General features: G+C 69.0%; 4 protein-coding genes across 5 annotated transcripts in view; 3 read left to right on the forward strand and 1 right to left on the reverse strand.

Annotated features, from left to right (window-relative positions):
• Positions 1 to 12,462, reverse strand: part of LOC137668024 (zinc finger protein 721-like) — a 164,933-nt gene that overhangs the window by 90,481 nt on the left and 61,990 nt on the right. The window lies entirely within an intron of this gene.
• On the forward strand, positions 726 to 5,936 carry LOC137668041 (class II histocompatibility antigen, M alpha chain). 2 transcript variants are annotated; one of them, XM_068409334.1, is made up of 5 exons: positions 726 to 773; positions 4,290 to 4,550; positions 5,154 to 5,435; positions 5,515 to 5,640; positions 5,740 to 5,936. In XM_068409334.1, the coding sequence occupies exons 1-5, from the start codon at positions 767 to 769 to the stop codon at positions 5,742 to 5,744; spliced, it is 681 nt and encodes a 226-aa protein (XP_068265435.1). In that variant the 5' UTR covers positions 726 to 766; the 3' UTR covers positions 5,745 to 5,936. The 2 variants fall into 2 exon arrangements, with proteins under 2 accessions (XP_068265435.1, XP_068265434.1); XM_068409333.1 differs by lacking the exon at positions 726 to 773 and adding an exon at positions 3,199 to 3,277.
• Positions 6,007 to 8,836, forward strand: LOC137667973 (HLA class II histocompatibility antigen, DM beta chain-like). The gene is given in 8 exon segments (XM_068409243.1): positions 6,007 to 6,020; positions 6,197 to 6,254; positions 6,257 to 6,293; positions 6,379 to 6,660; positions 7,692 to 7,961; positions 8,040 to 8,180; positions 8,243 to 8,371; positions 8,487 to 8,836. Coding segments are annotated over 8 exon segments (1,281 nt in total).
• On the forward strand, positions 9,287 to 12,181 carry LOC137668037 (HLA class II histocompatibility antigen, DM beta chain-like). The gene is made up of 6 exons (XM_068409321.1): positions 9,287 to 9,359; positions 10,967 to 11,248; positions 11,362 to 11,646; positions 11,731 to 11,850; positions 11,958 to 11,993; positions 12,074 to 12,181. The coding sequence occupies exons 1-6, from the start codon at positions 9,317 to 9,319 to the stop codon at positions 12,082 to 12,084; spliced, it is 777 nt and encodes a 258-aa protein (XP_068265422.1). The 5' UTR covers positions 9,287 to 9,316; the 3' UTR covers positions 12,085 to 12,181.

Consider the following 12,462-nt stretch of genomic DNA (forward strand, 5'->3'; position numbering starts at 1 on the left):
GGGGGGGCGATGCTCACCCTCACGACCGCGGTCGCCCCCCGGGAAGCCCCAACCCCCTTCGCCCCCCACCCACGGGGGAAGGGGGGGGGTGTCCCACTCTGTCCCCCCTTGTTCCCCCCCTCCACGGGCTCGCAGGACACGGGTGGGTCCCTACCCCCCTCCCCCGCCGCCAAGCCGTGACACAGCACTTGGGGCCCTGCCCGCCGCCACCCCCGCGCGCGAACACCCAAACATGGCGCTTTTCGCCCCAAACCGCCGCCCCCGCCGCCGCGCACAAAGCACGGCCCGCCCCTCCGCCCCACCTGCCCGTCACCGCCGTCCTCACCGCCCATTGGCCGCCGGGCCGCCGCGGGGGCGGGACCGCGCTTGACTGACAGCGCGCCACCACCACGTGATCTCCCCTTCCCCGCCTCTTCTCTATGGGGGGGGAAGGGCGAGGCCCCCCCCCCCCCCCCCCCCGTCACTCACCTCAGCCGCCCCCACGCGGGGCCGCGACCCCCGGCCCCGGTCCCTCTTCATCCGCGCCCCCCCCTTTACTCCCCCCACCCCCAAAAAGCCCCGATTTAGGGGCAAAAAAAAAGCTTTAAATAAAAAAAAAACCCATCCCAGGGCAGAAAAGGGAGCCACGCGCTACGTCACCCGCGCCGCGATTGGCTCCCCGCCGTCACGTGGCACCCCCGCGGCTTCCCACGGCCCCATTCATGTGCCCACGCCCGGCGGGGGCCCGCGGGGTCCTAGTGCCGGCCCCGCGGGGGGGCGTCGGCGCATGCGCGGTGCGGGCCCGGTGCGGCGGTGCCGCGGGTGGGCTGCGGGGGTGCGGGGGAGGCACCTACGGGAGGGGCACCCACGGGGGGGGGCACCCACGTAGGGTCGCCGGCGTTGCAGGGGGGCACCGCTGGCATCCGCGGGGGTGTCGGGTGCGGCGGGAGGCGTGGGGGTGGGCACCCACGGGGGTTGCGGGGAGGAGCACCCACGGGAGGGGGCACTCACGGGGGTCCCCCGCGTTGCAGGGGGGCACCGCTGGCATCCGCGGGGGTGTCGGGTGCGGCGGGAGGCGTGGGGGTGGGCACCCACGGGGGGTGCGGGGAGGAGCACCCACGGGGGGGCCACCCACGGGGGGGGGCCTGGCTTGCAGCAGCGTCCTGCACCCACTCGTGCACGACACCGTGGGGTGGGGGCGGGGTGCTTGCAGTGGGTGCGAGGGGGTTGCAGTGGGTGCAGGGCGCGGTGGCGGGGTGCTGTGGGTGCAGGGCAGGCAGGGATGGGGTGCGCGGGGGTGCAGGGGGTGTAGCACCCACAGGAGTGGGGGTGCCGTGGGTGCAGGGCACGCAGGGATGGGGTGCACCCTTGCACTGGGTGCAGGGGACAGGAATGGGGGTGCTGTGGGTGCAGCACACGCAGGGATGGGGGTGCACGGGGGTCCAGAGGGTGCAGCACCCACGGGGGGGGGTGCACAGGGTGCACGGCACACAGGGATGGGGTGCACGGGGGTGCACAGGGTGCAGCACCCACCAAAGTGAGGGTGCAACTGGGTGCATGTCATGCAGGGATGAGGTGCACGGTGTTGCACTGAGGGGTGGGGGGTCCCTTAGGGGTGGGGTCCCCAAGGGGTAGAGGGTCCCCAAGGTGTGGGGGGTCCCCAAGGCATGAGGGGTCCCCAGGGGTCCCCAGGGGGTGGGGTGTCCCGAGTGGTTGGGGATCCCCAGGGGTGGGGGGTCCCTTAGGGGTCGGGGGTCCCTTAGGGGTGGGGGGTCCCCAAGGGGTTGGGGGTCCCCAAGGAGTGAGGGGGGTCCCCAGTGGTGGGGTGTCCCCAAGGCATAAAGCGTCCCCGGGGGGGGGGGGTTCCCGAGGGTTGGGGGGTCCCCAAGGCATGAGGGGTCCCCAGGGGTGGGGGGTCCCTTAGGGGTGGGGGGTCCCCAGGAGGTGGGGGGTCCCTTAGGGGTGGGGGGTTCCCTTAGGGGTGCAGGGTCCCGAGTGGTGGGGGATCCCCGAGGTGTCAGGGGTCCCCGAGGACTGGGGAGTCCCCAGGGGGTGGGGGTCTCCCAGGGGGTGGGGGGTCCCCAGGAGGTGGGGGGTCCCTTAGGGGTGGGGGTTCCCTTAGGGGTGCAGGGTCCCAAGTGGTGGGGGATCCCCGAGGTGTGAGGGGTCCCCGAGGACTGGGGAGTCCCCAGGGGGTGGGGGTCTCCCAGGGGGTGGGGGGGTCCCCGAGAAGTGGGGGGTCCCTGAGGGGTGGGGGGTCCCTTAGGGGTGCAGGGTTCTGAGTGGTGGGGGATCCCTGAGGCATGAGGGGTCCCCAAGGAGTGGGGGGTCCCTTAGGGGTGGGGGGTCCCCAGGGCTCGGGGGTCCCTTAGAGGTGGGGGGTCCCCAAGGTGTGGGGGGTCCCCGAGGCGTGAGGGATCCCCAAGGGTTGGGGGGTCCCTTAGGGGTCGGGGGTCCCTTAGGGGTCGGGGGTCCCCGAGGCATGCAGGGTCCCTTAGGGGTGGGATTCCCCGAGGGCTGGGGAGTCCCCAAGGGGTGGGGGTCCCCAAGGAGTGGGGGGGTCCCCAGGGGTGGGGGGTCCCCAAGGCATAAAGCGTCCCCAGGGGTGGGGGTCCCCGAGGGTTGGGGGGTCCCCAAGGCATGAGGGGTCCCCAGGGGTCCCCAAGGAGTGGGGTGTCCCTTAGAGGTGGGGGGTCCCCAGGGTTGGGGAGTCCCCAGGGGTCGGGGTCCCCAGAGGTAGGGAGTCCCTTAGGGGTGGGGGGTCCCTTAGGGGTCGGGGGTCCCCGAGTGGTGGGGGGTCCCCAGGGGTGGGGGATCCCTGAGGCATGAGGGGTCCCCAAGGAGTGGGGGGTCCCTTAGGGGTGGGGGGTCCCCAGGGGTCGGGGGTCCCTTAGGGGTGGGGGGTCCCCAAGGCATGAGGGGTCCCCAGGGGTGGGGGTCCCCAGGGGTGGGGGGTCTCCAGGGGTGGGGGGGTCCCTTAAGGGTGGGGGGTCCCCGAGGGTCGGGGGGTCCCTGAGGCCTGGGGGGTCCCACGGCCGCGGGGTGGGTGCCGGGAGCACCCCCTCGCCCCGCTCTGTCACCGCACCCGGGCGCCCCGCGCGGTCCCTCTGCCCGGTGACAAGTGACGGGCGCCCACGGGCCGCGGCCATTGGCCCCCACGGCCACGCCGCGGGGCCACCACCCGGGAGCACCCCCGGGGAGGGGGGGGGGGACACAGGGATGGGTGCTGTGGGGGGGAGCGGGGCGCTGGTGGCCCCGCTGCTCTGGGGGGTGGCCCTGGTGGCCGCTGGCACCGACGGTAGGAGGGCGCGGGGCGGTGGGGGCACCCTTGGGTGGGGGGGGGGGGCACGAGGAGGGGTGCGCTGGTGCGGGGGGACACGCGTGGGGTGGGGGGTGCACTAGTGCGGGGGGGTGGGCCTGCACCCCTGCCCGCACCCCCTGCCCACACCCCTGCCTGCACCCCCTGCCCACACCCCTGCCTGCACCCCCTGCTGTGGTGGGGCTGGGCACCCACCTGCCTGCACCCCCTGCCTGCACTCCTGCCCGCACCCCTGCCTGCACCCCTGCCCGCACCCCTGCCTGTACCCCCTGCCTGCACCCCCTGCCTGCCCACACCCCTGCCTGCACCCCTGCTGTGGTGGGGCTGGGCACCCACCTGCCTGCACCCCGTGCTTGCACACCTGCCTGCACCCCTGCCTGCACCCTCTGCCCTTATCCATGCTGTGGTGGGGCTGGGCACCCTCCTGCCTGCACCCTCTGCCTGCACCCCTGCCCGCACCCCCTGCCTGCACCCCTGCCCGCACCCCTGCCTGCCTGCACCCCTGCCTGCACCCCCTGTCCACACCCCTGCCTGCACCCCTGCTGTGGTGGGGCTGGGCACCCTCCTGCCTGCACCCCGTGCTTGCACACCTGCCTGCACCCCTGCCCGCACCCCCTCCTGCCCGCACCCCTGCCTGCACCCCCTGCCTGCCCGCACCCCTGCCCGCACCCCCTGCCCGCACCCCTGCCCGCACCCCTGCCTGCACCCCCTGCCTGCACCCCTGCCCTCACCCCTGCCCTTACTGTGCCATGGGGGTGCTGGGCACCCTCCTGCCTGCACCCCCTGCCTGCACCCCTGCCATAGCGGTGCTGGGCACACCTTTGCCTACCCCCCTGCCCTCACCCCTACCTGCACCCCTGCCCACACCCCTGCCCACCCCACTACGCACACCCTTGCCCTCACCCCTGCCCTCACCCCTGCCCTCACCCCTACCCTCACCCCTGCCCATCCCCCTGTCCACCCCTGCCCTCACCCGTGCCCTCGCCCCCAGCCCCCCCGGTGCACACGCTGGCCGAGGTGCTCTTCTGCCAGCCCGCCATGCCCTCGCTGGGGCTGGCCGTGACCTTCGACGCCGACCAGCTCTTCTGGTTCGACTTCCCCCGCTCCCGCTGGACCCCGCGCCTGCCTGACCTGCCCCCGTGGCCCCCCGCCCTGGAGCCCCCCGCCCAGCTCCTCCGCGACGCCACGCTCTGCCAGGACCTGCGCCGCACCCTCACCGAGCTGGCCACCGGCAAGCTGCCCGAGTCCAAGGGTAGGTGGCATCATGGCCCCCATCCCTGGCCACCACGTGCCACCATCGTCTTTTTGACATGGTCCTCCACAACGTCCTTCTCTCTCAATTGGATGGAGCTGATGGATGGACCGTTGGGTGGATGGTGGCATCTAGAGAGTTGTGGTCAATGGCTCTGTGTCCAGATGGAGACCAGCGATGAGTGGTGTCCCTCAGGGGTCCATACTGGGACCAGTACTGTTCCATATCTCCATCAAGGACATGTGCCACCATCATCTTTTTGACGTGGTCCTCCACAATGTTGGATGGAGGTGATGGATGGACCGTTGGGTGCATGGTAGCATCTAGAGAGTCGTGGTCAACGGCTCCATGTCCAGATGGAGACCAGTGATGAGTGGTGTCCCTCAGGGGTCCATACTGGGACCAGCATCTTCATCAATGGCATGTGCCACCATCATCCCTTTGGCGTGGTCCTTCAGAGGTCCCTTCCCACCCAAACCACTCTTTGATGCTCTGGTTGGAGCTGTCCCTGCTCATGGCCGAGGTGACCTTCAAAGGTCCCTTCCCACCCAAATGAGCCATTGATCGATTCCGTCCCACCTCCTCCCTTCTCCACCACCGCAGGCGTCCCGGTGGCAGACGTCTTCCCCATGGAACCGCCGGCGTTGGGTGAACCCAACACGCTGGTGTGCATGGTGGGGAACGTCTTCCCGCCGGCGGTGACCATCAGTTGGCAGCTGGACGGCGTCCCCGTCACCCAAGGCGTCACCCACACCCACTACACCCCCACGAGCGACCTGGCCTTTGTCCGCTTCTCCTACCTCCCGGTGACCCCCGCCGCCGGGGACATCTACACCTGCGTCGTCACCCACGAGGGGGACAACGCCTCTGTCATTGCCTACTGGGGTGAGCGCGGGGACGATGACGATGGGGACATGGTGGGGGGACACCGGGGTTGGTGGTGACCCTGGTGTCCCCCCCGTAGTGCCCCAGGAGCCCGTCCCCACCGAGGTGCTGGAGACGGCGCTGTGCGGGGCCGCCATGGCGCTGGGCATCCTCCTGGCGCTGCTCGGCGTCACCTTGATGGTGGTGGCACGTCGGGGCGCTCACGGTACGGCTGGGGGACATCGGGGTGTCCCCGGGTGGGGACGGGGTGGGGTGGGGTGAGGGGGGACCGTCACCAACCCCCCTCTTGTGTGTCCCCCCCCAGGCTGAGCACGGGACGGCGCAGAGGCCGGCGCCGCTCGGTGCAGGAGTGGAGGTGACGGCGGCAACTGAACCCCTCGGCTGTGGCTGCGCCCCGTGTCCTCGTCTGTCCCCCACCCCCTGCCACCGTGGTGGCTTCTCCGCTGGCTGATATTGGGGTTGGGCTGGGTCGTACCCCCCCAAAAAGAAGCGGTTCCTCAGCGGCGTGCCTCAGTTTCCCCTCCGGGAAAGGGTGGGAGGGGGTGGCTGTGGGAAGGACACGGGGGTGGCCATGGGGAGGACACGGTGGTGGCTTCTCCGCTGGCTGATACTGGGGTTGGGCTGTGCCATCCCCCATCCCCAAAGAGCCCCCCCAGCAGTTTCCCCGCCGAGGTCCCCGCAGTGCCACGCCCCAGGGCACAGTCCACTTGGCATCATCCCCGTCACCGGTGACGAATCCCTGGGGACAAGCCCTGAGGAAGAGGAGGAGCGGGACGAAGGCGCAGGGAGAGGCCATGGCTCACCCCCCGGTGGCCATGGGGATGCTGGGGGTGCTGGCGCTGAGCTGCGGGGGCGCAGGTAGGGTGAGGGGGGATGTGGGGTGCATGAGGTGGGGGGTTCACCCCCTTGGGGACCCTGCCCACCCCCACTGTCCCCCTGGTAGGCGCCTTCCTGGTGCACGTGGCCAGCTCGTGCCCGCTGGTGGCCACCGGCTCCGCGCCGGCCTTCGGCCTCACCATCGTCTTCAACAAGAACCCGCTGGTCTGCTACGACCCTGGCGCCCGGCGCTTCGTCCCCTGCGACTGGGGGCTGCTCCACGGCGTGGCCACCGCGGTGGCCTCGGGCCTCAACAACGGCAGCGCCTGGGTGCAGCGCGCCGAGGCTCGGCGCCGCGCGTGCCGCGACCTGGCCGGCGGCATCGGGGTGTCAGCGGCGCTGCGGCGGGGTGAGCCCCGGGGGGGACGGGGACGTTGTGTGGGGACATTGAATGGGACATTGCACAGGGACGTCGCATGGGGACGTCGCATGGGGCATTGGATGGGGACGTTGGATGAGGACGTCGGATGGGGAACGTCACATGGGGACATCACATGGGGACATTGAATGGGATGTTGCATGGGGACGTCGCATGGGGACGTCACATGGGGACGTTGAATGGGGACGTCAAATGGGGACGTCGTGTGGGGACGTCGAATGGGGACGTTGAATGGGGACGTTGCATGGGGACGTTGCACGGGGATGTTGAATGGGGACGTTGCACGAGGACGTTGAATGGGGATGTTGAATGGGGACGTCGCGTGGGGACATTGCATGGGGACGTTGCACGGGGACGTCGAATGGGGACGTCGAATGGGGACGTCGCGTGGGGACGTTGCGTGGGGACGTTGCATGGGGATGTTGAATGGGGATGTTGCACGGGGACGTCGAATGGGGACGTTGTATGGGGACGTCACATGGGGACGTCAAATGGGGACATTGAGTGGGGACGTTGCACGGGGACGTTGAATGGGGATGTTGCACGGGGACGTCACAAGGGGCATTATATGGGACGTTGCATGAGGATGTGGCACGTGGACGTTGCATGGGGACATTGCACGAGGCATTGAACGAGGACATTGGATGGGGACGTTGGATGGGGACGTTGCACGGGGCACTGTACAGGACATTGCACGGGGACGTTGCACGGGGATGTTGCACGGGGACATCGCACAGGGCGTTATATGGGGACATCTCATGGGGACATTGCACAGGGACGTTACACGGGGAATGCACGGGGACATTGCACGGGGATGTGGCATGGGGACATCTCATGGGGACATCGCACAGGGGCAATGCACAGGTACGTTGCACGGGGACATCACATGGGGACATTGCACGGGGGCAACGTGGAGGTAGGTCGCACGGGGACATGCACCGGGCCATCGCGGGGTGAGGAGGGGACCGTCCCCGGCGCTGACCGTCCCCTCCCCGCCCCAGCGCCCCCCCAGATCCGCATCGTCCCCGTCCCCCTCCCCACCGCCCTCCTCCTCACCTGCCACGTCTGGGGCTTCTACCCCCCCGAGGTGACCGTCCGCTGGCTGCGCAACGGGGACGCGGTGGCCTCTGGGGACATCACCAAGCTCCTGCCCAATGGTGACTGGACCTACCAGACGCGGGTGACGCTGAGGGTCGCAGCCGAGGCTGAGGACACCTTCACGTGTTGGGTGCAGCACCCCAGCCTGGAGCGGCCCCTCCACCAGGACTGGGGTGAGGGCGGGGGACGGGGACACCGCACCGGGCCACCTCGGTCCCCGGGGGCTCAGTGCGGCCACTCTGTCCCTGCAGGTCCCGGCTTGTCCCCGGGGCTGGCGGTGAAGGTGGCGGTGGCGGCGGTGACAATGACCGTGGGGCTGGTGGTCTTCGCCGCTGGCACCTTCAGCTACTGCCGCCAGGCGCCGGGTGAGGGATGGGCGTGGGGACACGCGTGTTGGCACCTGGGGGACACGGCGGGGGACACAGCACCCACCTGGATTAGGGGTGGCCCTAAGTTGTCTTCTTGTGTCTGACAGGTCCTGGTCCTGGTCCTGATCCTGGTCCTAAGCCGGGTCCTGGTCCTGGCTCTCGTCCTGGTCCTGGATCTGGTCCCAGTCCCAGTCCTGATCCTGATCCTGGCCCTGGTCCTGGTCCTGGTCCCAGTCCTGCATCTGGTCCCGGTCCTGATCCTGGTCCCAAGCCTGGTCCTAGTTCCAGTCCTGATCCTGGTCCTGGTCCTGGCCCTGGATCTGGTCCCAGTCCCAGTCCTGATCCTGATCCTGGCCCTGGTCCTGGCCCTGGTCCTGGTCCTGGTCCCAGTCCTGCATCTGGTCCCGGTCCTGATCCTGGTCCCAAGCCTGGTCCTAGTTCCAGTCCTGATCCTGGTCCTGGTCCTGGCCCTGGTCCTGGTCCCAGTCCTGGTCCTGGTCCTGGTTCTTGTCCTGATCTTGGTCCCAGTCCTGGATCTGGTCCCAGTCCCAGTCCTGGTCCCAGTTCTAGTTCTTGTCCTGGTCCTGGTCCCGGTCCCGGTCCTGGATCTGGTCCTGGTCCTGGTCCTGGTCCTGGTCCCCACCCGGATCCCCCCACAACCACACGTGGCCACACAGTGACCAACCTCTGAGGTCCCACCCCTGACGGGGGGGTGGGGTGTCCCTCAGCCCCCCCAAATAAACACCTTTGTGGTCCCCACCCCTGAGTCCGCGGTGACCCGCGTGGGTGGGGGACTCCCAGTGCTCCCAGTTTGGAGGCAGAGGGGTTACTGGGAGGGGGGAGGGGTTAGCGCTACACGCGGAAGCGATGTTGGGGGGGGGATACGGACCCCTGGGTACAGCCCCAGTGTGGGGGGGTCAGGGCAGGGTCTCCTGACGGTGTGGGGACAAGCCGGGGTGACACCGGGCCACTGCGCTATGTCCCGGCGGTGGCAGCTGCGCGAGCGTCCTGCTCCGGCAACCGATGACGCCCGGCCAACGCTGGCCCCCATTGGGTGCCCCATGTGTGTCCCCCCCCCAGCCTGGGTGGGGTGTGGGGTGCAGGCGGGTGACCGGGGAGGGGGACAGAGCGCGGCCGGACACCCCCGGGGTCACCCAGCCATGCTGGTGCTGCTGGGGCTGGCACTGGGAGCCCGGGGGGCAGGTGGGGCCGTGGGGTTGGGGGGGGATTGAGGACACTGGGGGGGGGGGGGTTTGTACTGTGGGACCTTGGGACAGTTTGGGGGGGGGGGGCTGAGACCTTGGGGACAGTCTGGGGGGGCTCAGCCCTGCGGGACCCTGGGGACAGTATGGGGGGGCTCAGCCCTGCAGGACCTTGGGGGCAGTTTGGGGGGGCTCTGCCCCAGGGGACCCTGGGGATGGTTTGGGGGGGCTCAGCCCTGTGGGACCTTGGGGACAATCTGGGGGGGCTCAGCCCTGCGGGACCTCGGGGACAGTTTGGGGGGTGTCATCTCATGGCTTCTGGTGACCCCATGGGGACAGTTTGGGGGTGCTCAGCCCCACAGCTGTGGGGTGACCCCATGGGGACCCCGGGACACTTTGGAGGGGTTGGGGTTTGACCCAAGTTGGGGCCAAGTGTGAGGAGATGTTGGGGGGATATGGGAGGACAGCTGGGGGTGAGGAGATGGGTGGGGAGGGGTGGGGACATGGAGGGGTGGGGAGGGATGGAGGGATGGAATGGAGGGATGGGGAGATGGAGATGGATGGAGGTGGATGGAGATGGATGGAGATGGATGGGGAGGGATGGGGAGGGATGGAGATGGATGGGGAGGGATGGGGAGGGATGGGGAGGGATGGAGATGGATGGAGATGGATGGGGAGGGATGGAGATGGATGGGGATGGATGGGGAGGGATGGAGATGGATGGAGATGGATGGGGAGGGATGGGGAGGGATGGAGATGGATGGGGAGGGATGGAGATGGATGGAGAGGGATGGAGATGGATGGGGATGGATGGAGATGGATGGGGAGGGATGGAGATGGATGGAGAGGGATGGAGATGGATGGGGATGGATGGAGATGGATGGGGAGGGATGGGGAGGGATGGAGATGGATGGGGAGGGATGGGGAGGGATGGAGATGGATGGAGATGGATGGGGAGGGATGGAGATGGATGGAGATGGATGGGGAGGGATGGGGAGGGATGGAGATGGATGGAGAGGGATGGAGATGGATGGGGATGGATGGAGATGGATGGGGATGGATGGGGAGGGATGGAGATGGATGGGGAGGGATGGGGAGGGATGGAGATGGATGGAGATGGATGGGGAGGGATGGGGAGGGATGGAGATGGATGGGGAGGGATGGAGATGGATGGGGATGGATGGAGATGGATGGGGATGGATGGGGAGGGATGGAGAGGGATGGGGAGGGATGGGGATGGATGGGGAGGGATGGGGATGGATGGGGAGGGATGGAGATGGATGGGGAGAGATGGAGATGGATGGGGATGGATGGGGATGGATGGAGATGGAGGGAGGGATGGAGATGGATGGGATGGGTGGAGATGGATGGAGATGGATGGAGATGGAGGGAGGGATGAGATGGATGGGATGGGTGGAGATGGATGGGGATGGATGGAGGGATGGAGATGGATGGAGATGGATGGGGATGGATGGGGAGGGATGGGGATGGACAGAGAGGGATGGAGATGGATGGGGATGGATGGGATGAGGACAGACATGGACAGAGACACAAGGACAGCCAGAGACGCCCCAGGAGATGTCACCCACCCCTGTGTCCCCCTGGTAGGCGCCTTCCTGGTGCACGTGGCCAGCTCGTGCCCGCTGGCGGCCAACGGCTCCGCTCTGGGTTTCGACTTCACCATCGTCTTCAACAAGAACCCGCTGGTCTGCTACGACCCCGGCGCCCGGCGCTTCGTCCCCTGCGACTGGGGGCTGCTCCAGGACGTGGCCACCGCGGTGGCCTCGGACCTCAACAACGGCAGCGCCTGGGTGCAGCGCGCCGAGGCTCGACGCCGCGCGTGCCGCGACCTGGCCGGCGGCTTCGGGGTGTGGGCGGCGCTGCGGCGGGGTGAGTCCCGGGGGGGGGCACGGGGATGTCACATGGGGACATCACGTGGGGACACCGCACGGGGTGAGGAGGGGGCTCACCCCGGCCCTCACCGTCCCCCCGTCCCCCTCCAGCGCCCCCCCAAATCCGCATCGTCCCCTCCAAGACGGGCAACGCCCGGGCGCCCGTCCTCCTCACCTGCCACGTCTGGGGCTTCTACCCCCCCGAGGTGACCGTCATCTGGCTGCGCAACGGGGACATCCTGGGGCCCGGTGACCACCCGCCCATCTCCGCCGTTCCCAACGGTGACTGGACCTACCAGACGCAGGTGACCCTGATGGTGGCCCCGGTGGCCGGGGACACCTTCACGTGCTCGGCGCAGCACGTCAGCCTGGCCCAGCCCCTCCTGGAGGACTGGGGTGAGTCGGGGTGGGGGACGTCACCCATGGGGACATGTGGGTCCTCGCCACGTCACTGCTCACCCCCGCACCGTGTCCCCACAGGTCCTGGCTTGTCCCCAGGGTTGACGTTGAAGGTGGCGGCGGCCACGGTGCTGATGGCCTTGGGGCTCGGCTTCTTCATCGTTGGCGTCTACCACTACCGGGTCAGGCCACCGGCACCGGGTGAGCCATTGGGGAGGGACAGGGATGGGGACAGTGGCCTGGGGGTGACAGGGACAGTGGCCTGGGGTGACACGGATCCTCCTCACCCCCTCTCCTCCCCGTTGCAGGTTACACACCCCTCCCCGGAGACAACTACCCCGCAGGTAAGGGCACATCCAGCCCGTCCCCATCCCCTGTCCCCAAGGGACGTGTCACCCCCTCTGCCACCCCATGTGCCCCCCAGGCCACATCTGAGGACCCCCAGGACAGTGACCTCCCGGCCCCAATGGCCCCCCCGTGTACCCGTCACCCCGGGGGTGATGCTGCGGTGCCGACAATAAAGGTGCTCCAGGGTGGCCTCGCGGTGACGGGGTGGTTTGGCAGTGGGTCCCCACGTTGTCCCACCAAGGGGGAGGGCTGTGGGTGGTGGTGGCACCAGTGGGACCAGGCACGAGGGACGTCGTGTGCTGGGCATGAGAGGTGCTGGGCACGAGGGACATGGGGCACGAGGGACATGGGGCATGAGGGACACGGGGCATGAGGGACACTGGGCACGAGGGACACAGGGCACGAGAGGTGCTGGGTATGGGGGACACCGGGCACAGGCAGTGCTGGGCACGAGGGACACGGGGC

This window comes from Nyctibius grandis, chromosome 10 (assembly GCF_013368605.1).
Source record: "Nyctibius grandis isolate bNycGra1 chromosome 10, bNycGra1.pri, whole genome shotgun sequence".
NCBI lineage: Eukaryota > Metazoa > Chordata > Aves > Nyctibiiformes > Nyctibiidae > Nyctibius > Nyctibius grandis.